Source organism: Python bivittatus, unplaced genomic scaffold (genome assembly GCF_059951505.1).
Source record: "Python bivittatus isolate LINGU-HERP-01145 unplaced genomic scaffold, Pbiv_v1 ctg000640_np1212, whole genome shotgun sequence".
NCBI lineage: Eukaryota > Metazoa > Chordata > Lepidosauria > Squamata > Pythonidae > Python > Python bivittatus.
The window spans coordinates 301,652-320,186 of record NW_028277090.1 but is presented as its reverse complement, the minus strand read 5'-3'; the positions used below and the strand labels follow the sequence as shown (position 1 = coordinate 320,186).

The window sequence follows — 18,535 nt, the reverse complement described above, 5'->3', positions numbered from 1 at the left end:
GATGCCTATGGAAACAAGCATGGATTAAAGACTAAAAGTGAAGACCCTTTTGTTCCAATTCACACTGAAGCAAAAACTTTGAGGTGGTGTCATCAGAAAGAGACCACTTTTGGGCACTCCTCTTTTCATGACATCCATGTCTTGCAGAGGAATATACTGCAGGAGGATGAAGAAGGAAGAGATATTCCTCCAACAATCTTAGATGGCTGGAGGAACTTTGATCTTCTTACAATAAAGCAGATCTTGCACTACGGGACCCTGCCAAGTTTAAAGAAACTTTTAAAAAGTCATAAAAACAGAAAAGGCAGCCATGCACTGTTCAACAAAGCTGCACAGAGGCACAGACAGGGTACTTCTTGCCTAAAAATTAGCCCATAAGGCTTTGAGTCTTTGAAGATGGAGATTCTATACAATATTTATGGACAACAGAGCCCAACACGTTTTTCTCTTTCCCATGTCAATCTAATCTACTTTAAAGATTATCCAAGATGGTCAATGTAATATTATGGCGCTGCAGGCCAATTAAATGTGGTATGAAGAAATCTTTATTTTTCTGTCCTAAATCTATAGCCAACTTATATTGTTGGCTGACCACAAGTTCCAGTGTTAGGAGAGAAGGGAAAAAACCCTTTTTACTCACTGTCTTCATGCTTGAGTTATATTGTAATCATACTGCTCTCCATTTCAATGTGCAGTCATCCTTACACTGGAGCATGTTCTTTCTCTGCCAGATACATTACCTCTTCCATGGACTTTTCTATCTACCAGAGTGGAGGGAAAAGCTGAGAAGTTGGTGGACTAAATTTGGGGTCTTTGGAATGTAAAATATGTGCTGCCACTAAACCAATGTAAGAGCTTCTAGTTCAGCTCTTACAAAGGGCTTTCCCTTTCACACAAGCAATCACAACTCTGCCCACATATCTCTCCACAAGCGCTTTGAGAACTAGAGAATCAGATACAACTTTTGATGCTGGCAATTGGAAAAAGCCATTGTCATCGTTGAGGGTATTCAACCTTTCCCAGCAATAGGTTTATGAAGATTCTCAGTCATCCAGGTGGAATTGTCTGGAGGTTGAGTCATGGCAACTGGACTTTTCTTTTTGGTTAGAGATGTTTCGCTATGTGTCCAAGCAGCTTCTTCAGACTGCCATGACTCAACCTCCAACCTTTCCCAGCCTGATCACTTTGAGATGCTCTTGGGTGCAGGTGATGCTACAACGTTCTTGGAAGATGCCAGGCTGGTCAAGTGTCTTACTAGCATATGGGCCAAAAAAAAAAAGAGATGCTGTGCAGCTATGAGATATCCTCAGTCAAAGATTACTACTATTTCCCTGCCAACAATTCACACAGTTCCCCACCTCCACACAGGTCTCGATCTCAGAGAATTGATTCATAATGGGCAGAATGGCTTCCATGGAGCTCCCAGTGTGCAGGTCGGACTTGTTTCCCACAAGAATGATGGGGATCCTTGAAAAGAAGAAACATTTTGGAGAGACTCATCAAGGATGGCAGATAGGCTGTAGTTCAAAGGACCAGAAAAGGGGTGGGGTGGAGTGGGGGAGAAGGGATTTGTTTTCAGCATGGCATTTGGAAGTGTTTCAAAATAGGTACCACATTCTTAGCTAAACAAGGCACAACAGAGACCCATGATGGCCAAAGCACCACAACCCACCCGGTAAGACATTAGGTACCTGGAACATTTCTCAACACCACTGTTCACCATTGGGATCCATTTTGTCCGAATCTGGGAAAAAAGGAAGGGAAAAGCAACTGGATGGGAGAACCTCTGCACCCCAGCCCACTCTCCAAATTCTAAGAAGATAAGCTCTGGTGTAACAGTTGAGAAGACACCTAAATCCAGCTGTGCCACCAAGTCCTTTCCCCCCCACCTCCAACCAAGAACAACACGCATCCTATCTAGCAGATGCACTTCGAAGAAATGTCATGAGAAACAGAAAAGAACCAATGAACAATCATAGGGCCTTGTATGGGAAAGTCAAAGCAGGGAGAAGCCGCACCATCATGGACTTGCGGATGGGTGTCTAAAAGCCCCACAGGTATTACCTTGTCAATGGTGGACTCCTCTGTGACATCATAGACCATGCATACCACGTTTGCCTGCAAGAGAGCAAAATGGGATAGAGCTCTTATAAACACATGGAAACCTCCATCTCAAAGCTCTTCTCCAGATGTTCTTGTTGCAAAGAACTTTCATCCCAATACTGGGTTTAACACCATCAACATCAGCCAACTAGAGTCTGATGCACTGCAATTACAGTTGGCACGCTTAAACAATGCTCCCCATTTACTGAATGCTAGGATGGCAGGGAGACAGTTCTGCTGAGTGTGGAGAGTAAGAAAGATGATCTTGATGGAAATATGCAGGAACTGTTACTAAGCAAAGGGGGGCATTTTTTAAGCCCAGAGCTAAGATGGAAAAGACTCAGGCAGAGGGCCCCGATTCACTGGAGTATAAGGAGGAAGACGAGGTCCAGCAAAATCAGACTTGCAGGATTCTGTTCTTCTAGCCAATCTCAGTAAAAGTAGTTTTAACCTTTCTGTGGAGTTGAATTCTTGGTCTCGTCTACTTAGCGGGGCTGACACTGAGATCTCACTCTCTACTATGCTGCTTCTCCATATGCAGGGAGCAATGTCCATTGTTGGAATTAAATAATTACATGTTATAGCTTCCAGCCCAAAGTAGGAAAAGCAGGGGCAGTCAGCTCTCCGAAGCTCCTTTATGGAAAGCACCTCTGAGAAGAAGCATAACTCAGGGATAGAGAGTCCACCTCATAGACTAGGCCCCTTGGGGAGAGTTCTGATTGCAGATTAAGAGTCTGCACAGCCCTCATAATTTTAATAACTAGTTAGTCTTGCTTCCTACAAGCTTTCAGGAGTGGGAGCAGATATAATCAAGAGGTAGAATTAGATGCAGCCTTGATCTCTGCCTGCCCCATCAATAACTGCGAGGGATATGACCTCCTCTAAAGGGAGGTAGTCAAGATGAGATGACCTGGTCTGCTGACAATACCACAGCAGACTGACGCTGGGCAATGCTAAAAACAACTCTGCCACCCAGAGAATCTGATTCCACTGTGCCAGAGGGAGGGAAGGAAAGGAGAATCAGGTTCTGGTTCTTCCATCTGGTTGTTCAACAGCAGTCCACCAGGGCTGCAGCAGAGGAAAAGACTGAGACCCTTGCAAAGTTAAGCGTGGAGAATGGAGGATTCTTCTTTTCCCACTCCATGTCCCTTTTCTGTTTCATGTCGGGCCACTTCAGTCTGACACCCTGATGTCAAGGACTTCTTTTAATTCAGCAGCCTCTCTGCATAAACCGCAGAGCAGAAACATCTTAAACAAAGAACTGAAAATGCTAACTTAGGCTAATTCTAGACCACAGCTGGAAGGCAATGCTCACACCTTTGTTTGCCCCCTGACAGCTGATTCTCAGGCCATGTGTGCTTCCAAGGGCCAAGAAACTGTATGCATAGTAACTCTGTTGATGCTAAGTGATTCATGCTCTCAGCAAGGAGGTAGGAACTTTTGGCCTGCTCCTATGTGTCTTCTCCTGCCTGGGTCTTACTTAACATGGTAGGTTAAATCTCACAGTGTTGATGCTGCTGACAAGCACGAATTAAGCAAGCTTAACAAAACTGATAATGTTAATCCTCACCATGCTCTGAGTGGGATTTTGAAAGAGTTTTGCTTTTTGAGTGGAAGTTCAGGAAGGCAAATAGAGAAGGGGGAGGGGAGCTGCTCCAGACCCACCCCAGCCCTCCAGACCTTATGATCACCTTGGCAATCTCTTCCTGGAGTTCTTCTTCTGTCTGTTCTGATTCTGAAAGGGGAAACAAGAATGGAATGGTTTGGCACTGCAATCTTTCAGGCATACGCAGAAAGCGCTTCCACCCAGCCAACGTTCCCATCCAGCATCTCTTTCCTAACTTCAGTGATTCTGTTTAAAAATGGGATAGATGTCAAACATGGCCTCAAAAGGCAAAGAAATCAGTCTCTGCTTCCCCAAGTTGAATTGATCTCCTTTCAAATTATATAGGCTAGATGAAAGACTAAACCTTTCATCTAGCCTATATAATTTTTCAAAAGTTGAGGGTATTTTGCTGGGGGGGGGGTTTCCCACAGAAACTCTCACATTAGACTGGTTAAGTACCTGCTCAAGTTATTATGGGACTCCTTTCCCTAATCTGATGTATTCCAGAGGCATCAAGCTTCAACTCCCATAATTCCCAGCCATCCCACTTCATGATGACTAAGAATTTTGGGAGTGAAAGCCAACCACATTTGGAGGGTAGAATGCTATCTTTCAGTTGTGTCAGGTTTCTTGTTTCTGAGTGTAAGTTTTGAGGAGGGAAAATCCAATATTTTGCATTCATAAAATACAATTATATAAAAGCTGTTAAATTCTTCAGTACGGCTATTGTGAAAAGGTTGTACCATACTGGAAGTTGCAAGAGAAAAGTTTCTAGAGACACATGGAACCACAGGCCGGAAGCCTTCCATCCACAAAAGAACAGTGGTCACAGACTGAAGGGCCACTGTGGACAGGGTGTCAGGGTAGCAGTGGAACCAGGCTGGCCACTCTACCGCTCAGAGAAGGAATGAGCACTTTCAGGAAATGCAGAGGGGAGAGAGGAAACCTTCCAGTCTGAATTCCAACCTTTGGACTCACAGGCATTACACTAAACCATGATGTCATCTACTTCCATGTGGCTTTGCATATTGCGTGTTCGCAGTTAGGATCGGTTACAAAAACTGTGATCCACAAGTTCACATGCCATTCAGGCTTACTGAACAAGTCATGTTCAAATGCACCATGGCTTCCCACAATGTGTGAACCAGGTTAACGTCTACGACCTCTTCTGACTAATACACAGAACGGTCCCTAAAGGAAGACCACCACCTTGGCAGCAATAAAGTAATTGCATGGATAAAAGAGGAAAATGGAAGCAACTAAGGCTCCAGGGGGGACCACCTACCTGAGTAGTCTACAATGTGGGTGGGGACTTTTTCAGGAGTGACATCTGCGGGGATTATGATCTCCTCTGCACGAGGTGGTACCTAGAGGAAAAAAGGGTTATCGCTGGCACAATGGAGAGCATAGCTCAGGTGATAAAGGCTTGAGACAAGCACCTAATTTATTTTTAGACTGCCTTCATGTATAGACTCTGGATTTACAAATTAGTTTACAAAACAAAAACATCAATATAAAATCAAAATGATCCAGAACTATAACCTCCTAGTGGTTGCTTGGTCTCCATTCGATTAGCAATTGAATCGCTGTTGAAAAAGAAGCATTTTTGGTGTCTTTTGAAATCCGAGGAGCAAGATGGCCAAGCACACTTCCAGGGGCAACATATTCCATAATCCTGGCCTCCCAAACAGAAGGCCTGCCTTCTGGCCTGTGCGCCCCTCTCTTCTTGAGAGGATGGGACCCTGTAGAGAATAAAAAGGGTGGCCTTGATGGAGAGAGGAGAGATTTGTTACCAAATCAACAAGGAGGGAAATATGGCTTAAGCCCAAACAATGAAGGAGGAATACGAAAAAGTATCAGACACCCCCCGCCCAACTCTTTGTATAAGAGGGGGAGGAGGTAACCCATAATCAGATTTGAAAGTTTCTGTACTACAGCCAATCTTAATAGAAGTAGCCTTAGTCTTAACATGGAGCTGATTTCTTGATCTGATCTACATCTTGGGGCTGACAGAGGCCCTCTCTGGATGATCTCACAGGGCGACCAGAATCACTTTGAGCTAGTGGTCCCAAATATATAGTTGGGGGATGACCCTAGTGCCCTACTAGAAAACTTACACCATTAGCAGCACTAATGTTGAAAAATGAGACAGTGGGGATGAGACAGGCAGACTCTGCCTCTGTCAGTTAAATGCAAATCAGAGATCCTTTTCCCTTTCAATAAATCTGGTTAAAGAAGACTGAGAATCTTGCTTTTTGGCATAGGCAGGCGTTAAGGGCTTGACAGCAAGAAAAGCTACTTCCAACTTAATAGCTCTCTCATCATGAACAATATTTAGTAATATGTGTGAAAATTATATAAAACCCCAGAATAGGATAATCCTAATATCCTGCAGCTTTCAAGTTGCTTTTGACTCCAACTCCTATCATCTTTAGCCAAAATGGCCAAAGGAAAGGGATTCTGAAAGCTGTCATCCAGAACATTTAGAGGGCAGCTGTCCTTGCACAAGAATGGTCGGGCGATACTCTAATATCCAGGGGAAGTGAGGAGTCAATTTTGATTGAACCTGTGCAATACTTCTCATAGGGACCGGGAGAGGAGCAAGTGAATGTTGCTGGGAGATGGGAGCGAGAAAGAGGGACACAGATGGAGAGAAGGAGAGGCAGAGGGATGTGGGATTATGGCTGGAAGCCACATACAGACTGCACTGCTCAAATCTGCAGTCACCACATGGGCACATCTGACGCTGCACTGAATTTTGGAGGAGCTTAAGGAACAAGTGCAGGGGTGAAATTTCAGGTCTCCTTCATCTTGCCTCCAAGAAGTGGAGTGAGTGGGTAAGAGGGAAACCAGGTGTCTGGACTCCAGGCAGGGGGGTGGGCTTCAAAGTAGACATAGGAGGAGGAGGAGGAGGAGGAGGAGGAGGAGGAGGAGGAGGAGGAGGAGGAGAAATCGGGGGGAAGAAACATACAGCAGTGCTGTCAGGGGAAAAGTTTACAGAAAAGAAGAAGCTGGGGAGTTCAGAATTTTGAAGGGCAAAGGTGCTTGGTCACTGCAGGTTTGTAGAATGTGGACCCAGCAGCCAAAAAGTTCCAACCATGGATAAAAACGAGAAGGGGGATGAAAGGCCTGATTTCACATCCAAGGCTGAAAAGATTCGGTGAATCCATGGCTGTACAATTCAGTTATTTCAACATACCAAAGAAATGAAGAAGCATTCCAGAAGGGAAATGGCAGGCAAACACCACCCCAGAGATTTGCTCTGCCTGGACTCCTCCATTTTCACCCAAGGTCATTACCACCGACTGTCCTGCAGGAAGGACCCTTGAGGTCTCTTTCTTTCTTTGCTTGTAAATAATAGTGGTATTTTCATTTGCACTTATACTGCTCATAAGTTGTTATGGGAAAGTTTTTATGCTGCAAGGCAGAAGAAGAACAGCAGCAGCAGCAACACCACCAGCAACTTGTACTCACCTCTTCAGGGAACTCCTCACCCACCAGAGCCATGATCAAAGATGTTTTTCCCACTTGGGCTAAAAGAGAGAGAAGCAATATAGTTATACTAGGGTAATCAAGTGATGTGAGGGTTGGGCAGTCTCATATTAGCCTCAGAAAGGCAGCCTTTGACCGAAAACTGCTTAGTGAGTTTCCTAGCTGAACATGGACTCTATCTCTGCCATATCACACTGGATCTTCACAATGGCCACACATGGTCACTGGCTCCAATATGATTCCGTAATATAGTGTGTTTGCTTCTGGCTAGAACTTAGAGTTTTGGACCACACCTCTCACAAACCCTAGATACTGTGGACCATGGTAAAGGATTGTGGGAGTCAATCTACAGCACCCCAGTTTGCTTATCTCTATTGTCAGAAAACCAACCAATTGTTTCCAAGTCAGAAGTTTGCACTGTTTAGTTTAACCCTGTGCTATGTCCTGAATTATCCAAATAAAATCCAGGTCTCATACTTGTTTTGTTGGATTATTTTTTTGGGAATGCTATCTTCCAGCAAAGCTCCTTCTCCAACTATCTAAGATAGAAATAGGCAACCTGGTCCTCTCCAGATGTTTTCAACTTTGCAACTCATCACACTCCAGCCAACGGGCAAGTAATGATCAGAGCTAGAGTTTAGAACTTCTAGGGGGTTATCTACCTTGTGTGAAAACAATCTGAGAAAGCTTGCTCAGAGAAAGATATTTTTCTGAGGTTAGATTCAGAAGGGCACAAAGCAAAGTGTTCTTCATGGTAGGCATCTCCATGTTAGAGTTCTCTTCTCAAGAGAAGCTCAATAAAGTCAGCCATAAAAAAAAAAAGTAAAGTTGGTAAAAATTTGGTTTCACTTCAGCAAGCCTTAGGGGAAGGATGGATTTCGGCTTCTATTTATGAAATGGCTTAAGAACACTGACCAGTAAGAGACTATAGTCCAATTTTGTTACTGGCACACTGCTTTGTAACTTGAACAAATGCCTGATTGATTGGCTTTAATAGGAAGACTGTGAGCTGAAGATTTTTGTGGACCCAGGCTGTTAAACTGTCAATTGGGGCTCTGCAGTGCTTCAGGTTTGATTCCAAAAAGATCCTATTAATTTCAAGAAAAGATAACAGCTGCTTAAAAGAATTATAGCCAGGTTACATTGGCGCCCTGATGCACTATGAAGTAAGCCTTATTATAAATCTCCCAGAATGAATGGCTTTATGGAAGAAATAAAAGGAAAACGAGCTCTATGGAAAACATAACATCTCTCTCCAGAAGAAAAGAAATACAGGAAATATTTTCACTCTCTGGCTTCTGACAGCTCATTTGATCACACCCAAATTTCACAGCTAGAAACCACATTTTTATCTCTTCCCGAAATGAATGCTAGAATTCTGTTCCAGACACTGAGTTCCATCTGCTGGGCAATGCAGCTCCAAGTCTGCAGAACGGTTCTTGTTTGGACATTCTGTCTCTGCTCAAGAAGGTCCTCTCCTCCCCATTATTATTTTATCTCCCCAACAACCGTGGGAAGTAAGTTGGGCGAAAGTGAGAAGCAGTAATTTCATTAGCTTACTGGGTTCACTGGATTTTAAATTTTAATTTTTAACTTCCAGTCCTAGACCAACATTATATATACTATTTGCCTTGACCCTCTACAGTAGCAATTTTGCTCTTTTCACACCCTGAGGCTGTGCAGATATGTTGGAGGAATTGTCTCTGACTCAATCCTATCAAGATCCGAGTGGCTGTGGGTGTTTGGGCCAGCCAGATCTGGGGATATTCCATCTTTGACCTTGGATGGGGTAGCACTTCCTGCTTCAAGACTGGTACACAATCTGGAGGTCTTCTTGGATTCTTGAAAAGCAGGTGTCAGCTGTGGCCAAGAAAGCCTTTGCCCAACTCCATCTGGTGCACCAGCTGCACCCTTTCCTAGATCAGGGAACCTTTCAGACAGTCACTCATGCCCTACTCTTCTTGTGGCTTGACTACTGTAATGTGCTCTACTTGGGGCTGCCCTTGAAGACCATCCAGAAACTTCAACTGGTTCAGAATCCAGTGGTGTGAGCAGTAACGGGCATATCTTGGTATGCCCACATAACACCTCTGCATTGCGAGCTGCACTGGTTGTTATTATTATTACTATCCAAAAAACACATTATAATAATAATTATGAATTATGAATTATGATAATGAAGCTCAAGCTCAGATACTTTGGTCACCTATGCGAAGAGAGATCTCTTTGGAGAAGACCCTGATGCTGGGAAAGATTGAAGGCAAAAGGAGAAGAGGACGGCAGAGGATGAGATGGTTAGATAGCATCACTGAAGCAATGAGCATGAAACTGAGCAAACTCAGGGAGGCAGTGAAGGACAGGAAGGCCTGGCGCAATATGGTTCATGGGGTCACGAAGAGTCGGACACGACTTAACGACTAAACAACAACAACAACAAAAAACACATTATAGACAGGTGGGAGAGCAAAATCCTAAAAAACTGAGACAAAATGGAAAACACGGACTCTTTCCTTGTGTTCTTCTGGAAGCACAAATGCTAGGAGGGAAGACATATTCCCACACTGGCTCCTCAAAGAAAGGATCTGTAATGGTATGTGGGAATGACCTTGGGAGACACGAGGAACAGCCACAGACTAGACAACCGTCAGACCAGCTGCAGCTGAGTCCGCAGAAGGAGTGTGGGTGTGGCAAGCACCTCAAAAGAGAATTTCCCTAGTTTCTTGGACTGTAATGGCGAGGGGGGAAGAGATGTGCATACGTGCCATTGGTTCATCTGAGTTGGCAACTTTTGTGAGACATTGAATATATTTTGGATTTTTGAGATTTGCAAAGAAGGGGGGTTCTCACCAAGTGACTGCTCTTGTGGACATAGCCAATCTCAGAGGGCAAGCATCTATGAGACTGTCATAAAACGAAAAAGGATGCCTATCCTTAACCAAGAGTAGAATTAGCTAAAAATGCATCCTTTTCCCATTCACTATTTTGTTTTTCAAACAAAGATTACTTAAACTTCATATAAAGAAAGACTTTTCCAACCACAACAAGTTCTCCAGCCTACCTTCTATCATCACCTGCAAGGCAGGAAGCCTAGAGGGAACAGCCTCCAGGTCACAGCCTACTCTTGAACAAACAAATCCTCCATAAGCCACCTTAAATAACCCTGGCAAGTAGCAAGGGAACTCAAAATGATTATCTCTATATTGCAAGTGACATGGACTAAGGTCCCTCAGAGGTGAGATTTGAATCTCCTGATTGCAGGTTCATCATCCTCTCAACTGCTATAATACGAAAAGGAAGTTGCTCTTATCCATTATTTCAATCCTGATCCCTCATTGTTCTGATTCTCCAACATTTCTTCAGGCTATATCCTCCTCTCCTCCAACTTCTTTTCTTCTAGACTTTTAACAACTAGTTTAGATTGCTCCCTCTTATCACCTATAAGACTGCGCTGATCTTTCCACACTTCTATATATCTAAAACAGTTAACGTATATTTTGCCTTTTCCAAAACTACATCCAATAACATTCCATGCTATCTTAAACTGGTTTCTACGTGTTCTTCTATCCTTTCTCCAGGATTCTAATTATGAATGGATTTTGGCATGACGTAGCTGAGAAATATTCCAAGCGTGTAACAGAGATTAAATATGAAAATTAAATACTAATAGCAAAGTGCTGCAGCAACTTGAAAACGGACGTATTTATCAGCACCATAAGCCAGATGACAGATACTGCTTTCTATATTATTTTGTGAAGAACCTTTTAGAACAATTTTGCAAGCTATCCTCAGCCCAACTCTTTCAATTATTCTAAAAGTTATAATCGGGTAAGACTGCTTATCCTTAGCCAAAATGTCAAGAGGATATTTTAGGATCAGGTCTCTGTTTCATTAGTTATTTATTTAATTATAAAAAATACCTGATAAAATACATATAAAACGGTTGTAATCTAGTCCAACTCCTAGATCACTTCAGTTAAAGCATATAAAACGAATGCTAGGTGTCAAGAAACCTGGGAAGAAGCATTTCAAATCATTTGAAGAGTCTCTGCCTTAATGAACTCCTTATAAATGAGACTGAGAAATTCCCCCTGAAACATCCACCGCACTGTAGGGGCCATCCAGGGTCCCAGTAGATGGCATAATTTAATCAAAGGAACCCTCAGTGCGCCAACCCTGCAGGATCAAATCACCCAGGCAGATGCTAGGGGAGACGGGCGCTTCCTCACATAACCTGGCCCGACGCTACGTAGACCAGCACCCTGAATTGCGCCTGGAAGCCAGCGGGCAACCCGTCCAGCTTGCAAAGCAGAGGTGTCCCATGGGCATAGCGAGGCATGCCCAAGACTGCTTTGCCCGGCTGCCTCCTGGACCAGCCGAAGCTTCCGGGCGGTCTTCAAGGGCAGCCCCACGTAGAGAGCCCTGCAGCAGTCAAGCCATGTAGAGCTGTAAGTAGGATGGAAACTAACCCCAGCAGCGCCCAGTTAGGAGCACCCCCTCCCCAGGCTAAAACTCCCCCCACTTCTTGCGCCTGCCAAAACACCCTCCTGCCACTCCCAGCCCCGCTTCCTTCCCCGCTGCGTCCCAAGTGCTCTGACTCCACCCCGGACCCGCCCCCAAGGTCACCCCCGGACCTCCTGGCTCCACCCAGGGGTCCCTGGCCCCGCCCCTCCGACCTTTCCACCAGGCTACCTCAAGCGCTCGACCCCGCGTCCCGGAGCGCCCACGCGGCGGCCTCTCCGCCCGCCGGGCCGCCCCGATCCCTGCAGGCCGCCCCTCCCGCCCTTACCTTCCCCCAGCAGGAGGATGCGCACGTCCCGCCTCATCCCCGCGGCTTCGGGGGCTGCAGCAACGCAGCCCGTTGCCCCGCCGCTTCCCACCCTGTCGGCGCCGCTGCCGCCTCTGGTCCCACTTCCGCTTCCGGCTTCCTAAACGGCGCCGCGCACCGCCTGGAGCGCCCTCTGCGGCCGGAGGGCGAAACAGCAGCCTCTCGGCTTGGCTTGGCTTGGCGAAGCGGGCTGTGGGTTCCCCCGGGGTGGCAGGCGCTTCCCGGGCGTCTCCTCCGGTGCCACTCCGGACTTTCGGATGATTACAGCGCCCTTCGCCCGTGCTGGCTGCAGATACCAGCTGAGATAACAAGGAGAATTGGGATGCACCGGAGCCTGCTGGATAAAATCCTTATTGCAGCGTTCCTCAAGCTCAGCCGCTTTAAGATGTGCGGACTTCAACTCCCAGAATTCCCCAGCCAGCTCTACTGGCTGGGGAATTCTGGGAGTTGAAGTCCACACATCTTAAAGCGGCTGAGCTTGAGAAACACCGACTTAGGGGATTGAAAAGCAATTTCTCTAACACAGCTTCATTTGAGTCCATCTGCTTTTTAATTGTATGTTGGCCCCCTGAGTTTTGGCCCAACTACTCATTACCCAGGGTGAGATGGGAGAGTTCTGGTCCAGGGTCGAGAAGGCAGTGGGATAAATGATATTTCAGAATGCTGACTTTCCCTGAATGTACTGAACTAGCCAAGGAAAGGATAAACTCAGACCCCAGGCAATCTTCCCCAACTCACTGCTCTCTCCAGATGTGTGGTGGGAATGCAGCTGGCAGAATTCCCAGGTGTGAAATGACATGGTGGGTCCTGATGTCATTGTGCAATCACAAGTGATATAATTCACATCATGTGTGCAATGGTGTGACTTATGCAACCTTATTGTGGCCTTCCAGAGATGCCTATACAACCATGCAAATGTTCCAGGTGGAGAAAAGATTGTCTTGCTCTCTTTGTAAACAGCAACAAAAAGCTCGTTGTCCATCCCCACAATTGCGTTTTGGGATTTGGCATTCTTTTTCAATCGAGACATCTGTTACTGGCCTTACTGACATGCCCCAGCAAAGCTTTCATGTAAGTTCTCTGGAACAAAATTAATTAGCAGTATATTATTTAATTGGAAAAAAGACAAAGACATTTCCTTCTGGAGTCTTTGGGAGGAAGATACAGAGAAAAGGAAAATACCCCTTTGTGCAGCTAAGATCCCCTCGTTCATCATCTGACATCAGGTCTTCTGGGACAGATCTCATTTCCCCTTGTAGAGTGGATGCTCTATTGTAGTCAAGGTGAGGCTAAAACTGATAATCGACTTCAGAATGCATCACCTCAGGTTAATTGGTAGAACAGTTTTCCAACATATTTGGAGGGGATAATGCAAGTTTTCCACCCCAAAAATCTCCTTTGATCCAGAATAGACTAATGGACATTCGTAAAAAGCCAGATCCAGTCTGACTCCTTAGCAAAATTAGGGAAAAAAAACAAAACGAAAAACCTGTCACCCATTTATTCCTCAATAATATTTAAAAATGTCAAAATTTAGCTATACCAATTGCTTCCAAATCAAGCCAGGCTGTTGTTTTTGTTGTGCTCATGAAATTAAATGTGTTTTCAGCCCTTGAGAGAATTCCTAAGCTAGGATAGAATTTTTCCAGCTCTTTGCAATTCTTATTTGCAATAGAAACGTAAACCTATTTTGTTTGGAGACGAAAGATGAACAGGGACATGAAACACGAAACTCTGCTTTAGGACTCATGGAGAGACTTCATGGGGACTACTATTTAAAGGGAAAAACAGAGTTGGCAATACCTCCACAAAGATGCTCAAGAATGAGTAAGAATTGCTTGACAGCCCCAACAGATTCATGCAGCACAGAAATTCTCTGTCATGGTGTCTGTTCGAAATTAACCATATGTCCCTTATATAACAATTGGTGAAATTCAGCTTTACATATGCGCACACATTTTCCTTGCTTGTACTTATAATGAAAAGAACAACTGCAGCCTGAGTTGTGTATGTTTTTCTGGAAGAGAAGTTACTAACGTTAACTTTAAAAAAAATGTCTAGTTACTAAAGTTACTAAAATGTTTCTCTGGAAGAGAAGTTACTAAAGTTACTAAAATTAATGATTCTTACTCCCAAAGAAGGGCACACAAGAGTACAACCCCAAAAGACGCCATAAATAAACAGATCCAAACTATTTTATTAAACCATCTGCCCCAAATTGCTGTTGCTGAATCCCTGCATACTGCATTTTAGATTTCTCTTTCAAAATTCTGTGCTGCCAAAGCAATTACAGGAAGCAGACAAAAACAAACTTTGAAACATCAACAAAATAAAGGAGGATCCGCAATATACATTACCATTGTCAAAAAGGGGGTCACTGTGTTACAACTGACTGAGAGAAGGATCTTCAAGGAGCTTTCTGTGTGGGTGAATGAACTGAATCAAAACCTTTGTAAGGACTCATACCCATCAATATAATTTTGGGAACCCCAGTTAACAAAATGCTGCATTAAACCCAATCGATTAATTACTCTGCTCCTGCTCTGGGGGGTTGTAATATCCACTTGTCCTAAAGAAGACCTGGAAATGCCCAGTGAAGCAGGTCACCACAACGGACCTCTCCCCAATTCCCCTTCTCATCCTTCTCCAAACATCTCCAGTGCTTTATAGTTATTCTGAGCCTTTCCATTTCAGGAACTGGGAATGCTTGCTCCAGCACTTTAACCCCCAAAGATCAGTCAGCCCTTGTGGTGCCTCATGGCTGACTTTAAGGGCACAGCTGGATATTCCACAAAGTGAATGGAACCCTTGTGATGCATTTCCCAGGATGTTCTTTTAAATTCCAGGAACCCATAAGCTGCCATGCAGAAACCCTATGAGCTTTTCACAATGAAATTTTGGAAACAACCAACCATCGACGTTTCAAGATGTGGCAGCACGCATCTGTGCTGGTGGTTGGCAAGAATCGGGCAACCTGGCCCATCTTCCTGCTGGGTAAAATGGTGGATGTGGCCCCTGCTTAAAGGAGATCAGAATGACGGGTCACCAAAGCCAACTTCTGACTGCACCTGCTTGATCTCTTGCAAGAGATCTGGGTTGTCCAGCTCCAGCTGCAACACAAGGAAAAAGAGCAACTTAAAATTCTGTCAAATATATTTTGGTTCAAGAAGGAAGCCTTCGGCAGTGTGTCCTGTTTCAACCCAACACAAGTGGAAAATACCTTGTCAGCCTGCCAAATATTAGCCAATATGATCTCTCAATTAATAGCACCAAGCAGCCACCTGAGTCAGAAATGTGCTCTGTAACACAACTTCCTGTTCAACACAGAATGTGTCATACTTTTCAGTATAGGAACATCCAGCATCAGAGACCTAATACATGGTTGCCTTTTAAAAAAAAAAAAAAAAGACCGTCTCTAGAGAACAATCAGAGAACAAATGGAATTTTGATCAGAAGGGACAGGGTGACTTATCCCCTAAGTCATTTATGGCACAACCCTAAATGTGTATATTCAGAAAGAAGTGCTATTCATTTAACCAAATCCCACTTCCATACAAATGAACCTAAAACTGCAGCCTATCATAGTCAATTTAGCCCCCTCTCCTCTTTAGCTTGTATCACGTATAACAAGCAGTTCTCTGAATTGCCACTGGGGAAGATGGCGCTTTATTTGAACCTCGTGGATTGCAGGAATTGGGTCTTGCCCCTAGAAGAATGAGACAAACTGACCCACATTGCTGACAGATAACTTGGGTCTGGCTTCCTTCTTTGGGGGAAGAGGGGTTGATGATGGTAACCTGCTAAGGTTAGGGGGACAGACCCTTTTCGTACAGCCCAATTCCATCAGCAAAGTGTGACAGGTCAGAATACCTGGTAAGGCCTTAGTGGCTGCACCCTCCCAGCGATCTGGTAAACTTGAAAGAGAAAAAAAAAAACCCGCGACCAACCTTGACAGCATATTTGTATGATTGTTCCGCCTCCAGCTGCCTTCCGCCCTAAGGGGGGAAAAACAGCAATCTGTACTAAACAGGTTCTGACAAGGCAAGAAATGCTAAAAGGCTTAATTGCCTTTTAAAGGAGAATGGGGAACGGAGAATAAACCCCTAGAGGAAGGTCTCTCATCCAACTGAGAACAGTAAGAAAAAGGATGGCAACAAAGAGAAAGGAAAGGGTGCAGGGTCCGATGTGAAAATGCATTTCCACATTTCTGCCTTGACTGAGAACTTCCTTCAATCCATCCACTGATCAGCCAAGTCTCTGAAAAAGGTTGGGCACCATTTTCATTCAAAGGAGGCTTGAATTCATCCACCTGCATGCCCCTACTTTAACCCCAACTCTAATCCTAAGATTGCACAGAAGAGCAAATTCTTAGCTGTTGGATAAAATGGACCTTTGGAGACTCACCTTCATGCAGACCAGAGCAAGGTAGGCCCACACTTCCGCATTGTTATTGTTGAGGGCGTTGGCTTCAGAGAGAGCGTCCTCTGCCTCTGCCATTTCTTTCAGCTGCAGAAAAGAGATTTACTAATTGAAAACCAACATCAGCCTAGCTCCTCGTTCTGACATATAGGGATGGAGAAAAGCTGTAGTCTATCCATTCCATCTGCCCTCCGGATTCGGAAGATGCAGGGAGTCACAGTTTCATGATTTCTGGAAGGTACCAACCTGGAGAAGGCTGCTGGAGCAGCCGAAGGATGAGAGAAGGAGAGCGCACGTGCTCGTGGGTGCTTCCTTCATGCAGTTCAGTTTCTTTTTAGAAACTTCAGACATTGGGACAACTACCTGATGCTGAGTGTTGAAAAACACACCGAGGAACCAGACTGAGATTCCTTCTCTAACATTCATGGAAATGCCAGGGATCAAACCTGAGATCTCCTGCATGCAAAGAAGAGACCTTCACTGAGCTGTGGCTTTCTTAAGGGATGACTCGTCTCTTTTGTCCATAAGAGGACAGGAAAATGGAAAACTCCTCACACCATTGGTCTGCTTAGTTTTCCATTCTCACTAATCTACAGGTCTGAGGTTCCAAACGGCTCCATCTCTTACCCTGTAACAAGCGATTCCTACTCCCAGCCATGTGAGACAAGAAGGTGATTTCTTACTCGCCAGAAGGTAAATGTGCTTTGCTTTGTCATACTGCAGGAAAGAAAAGAGGGAGTAATTACTCTCCAAGCTGTGGCTATTTAGGAGTGCCTCCTCCTTGCTTGTTGTCAAAAGCTTCCTGCAGCTATTCAAATGGAAAGAACCATCCAGAGGTTATTAGCAGCTGTTTCAACATGACTTGCTCAAGGCGGGTGGTTAGAAAAGGCTCATAAAACTTCAGAAATAATCACAGAAAACAGGATGGCGTTATAGAGCCTACGTCGGCCATGAGAAAAGCAAAATCCAAAACTCAGAGGCAATGCCTTTGTAAGGCGAATGGAAGCATTATGGAAGGATTGCATATGAAAATAGCTTTGACCCATGGCTGGAACGTATTTTTTCCCAAATGGGAAATGTATAAACATTTGCTTCTTTCTTCTACCCAACCAGTTTTGGGGGTAAGAACCTGGTCAAGGAAATAACAATAACAATAATAACAATAATAATAATTGGAAATAATTGCTTCTTATTCTATTGCCCAGATTACACAAACCAGCAAGACCTGAAACTGAACATTAGCAGAGCACAGAGCCTGCACAGAGGGCACACGCAAACCCCAAACTCAACAGATCAACTCCAACTTCTCAACATAATATAATAGTTGGACATCAGCATTAACAGCATTAGCAGTGAGTTAGCTAGGTGGTTGCAACAATCCTGTTCTTTTTCCTCTAGCAACAGCGCAGTGCCCACAATTGCTCGTCAGTTCTGAATCATCTGTTATTTTGACCCAACGCATTGCCCACCACATTCCTCTATCCAGTCTAACAGCAGCAGGAACATGAACAGTCCCTCCTGTTGTGCAGGCTAGACTGAACATTTTAAAAGCAAGCAGTAACTGAATCACAAGTCATAAAACACAAATCCAGTCACAGAACCTGGAACTGCCCAGACCTCTCAAACAGCCAAATTTTGTTCTGAACTGAAAACAAAACTCTCCAAAGAGATATGTTGTGTTCCAAGCTCAAAACTCTCAAAAGGAACACTTGGAGCTCATAATCATTTGAGTGCAGAAAGTTTTGCACAACTCCACTGAAATAACTGAAGTCCTGAGGAATTTCACTACACAAAATGTACAAGTCACAAGGTCCAACTATTCCCTTTCAAACTTCCTATTCCTTTGTGTTGCTCTGGGAAGCCTCCAAAGAAAGGTCTGCTATCACAGTCTCCCTCTATGATTAATAAATAATAATAAATTCAACTTGTATGCCACCTGACTTCCAACAACTCTGGGTGGCTCACAACCATTGAAGAAATTGCAAGAAATTTTCTCCTTTGCCAAAGAAAGAAGTTTAGAAGAACTTCATGGCTCTTCTAAACAACACCAGAGTGGGGGCCATCTGGATCTCGGGGAGAACCAAGATGCT

General features: G+C 44.4%; 2 protein-coding genes across 10 annotated transcripts in view; both read right to left on the bottom strand.

Moving 5' to 3' along the window:
* RHOT2 (ras homolog family member T2) overlaps positions 1-12,104 on the bottom strand; it is a 33,128-nt gene extending 21,024 nt beyond the window's left edge. For 3 of the 5 annotated variants that reach the window (XR_015797969.1, XM_088150989.1, XM_088150988.1), the window contains exons 1-7: positions 11,988-12,104; positions 7,184-7,242; positions 4,995-5,076; positions 3,795-3,838; positions 2,065-2,118; positions 1,692-1,744; positions 1,359-1,467 (exon numbers count right to left, since the gene is read on the bottom strand). Coding sequence is in view for 2 of the 5 variants with exons in the window: in XM_088150989.1 (XP_088007115.1) it covers positions 1,359-1,467; positions 1,692-1,744; positions 2,065-2,118; positions 3,795-3,838; positions 4,995-5,076; positions 7,184-7,242; positions 11,988-12,024 (438 nt within the window). In the remaining 3 variants the exon portion in view is untranslated. Of the gene's footprint in view, positions 1-1,358; positions 1,468-1,691; positions 1,745-2,064; positions 2,119-3,783; positions 3,839-4,994; positions 5,077-5,251; positions 5,452-7,183; positions 7,243-11,987 lie in introns of those variants that run through there. The other 2 variants (XR_015797971.1, XR_015797970.1) reach the window with 2 other exon arrangements.
* A 2,099-nt stretch (positions 12,105-14,203) lies between these two features.
* Positions 14,204-18,535, bottom strand: part of CFAP70 (cilia and flagella associated protein 70) — a 37,559-nt gene continuing 33,227 nt past the window's right edge. For all 5 annotated transcript variants that reach the window (XM_088151020.1, XM_088151019.1, XM_088151016.1 and 2 more), the window contains 4 exons: positions 17,073-17,162; positions 16,431-16,532; positions 15,974-16,021; positions 14,204-15,136 (listed from right to left, as the gene is read on the bottom strand). In XM_088151020.1, coding sequence (XP_088007146.1) covers positions 15,056-15,136; positions 15,974-16,021; positions 16,431-16,532; positions 17,073-17,162 — 321 coding nt within the window. In that variant the 3' untranslated portion in view covers positions 14,204-15,055. The remainder of the gene's footprint in view (positions 15,137-15,973; positions 16,022-16,430; positions 16,533-17,072; positions 17,163-18,535) is intronic.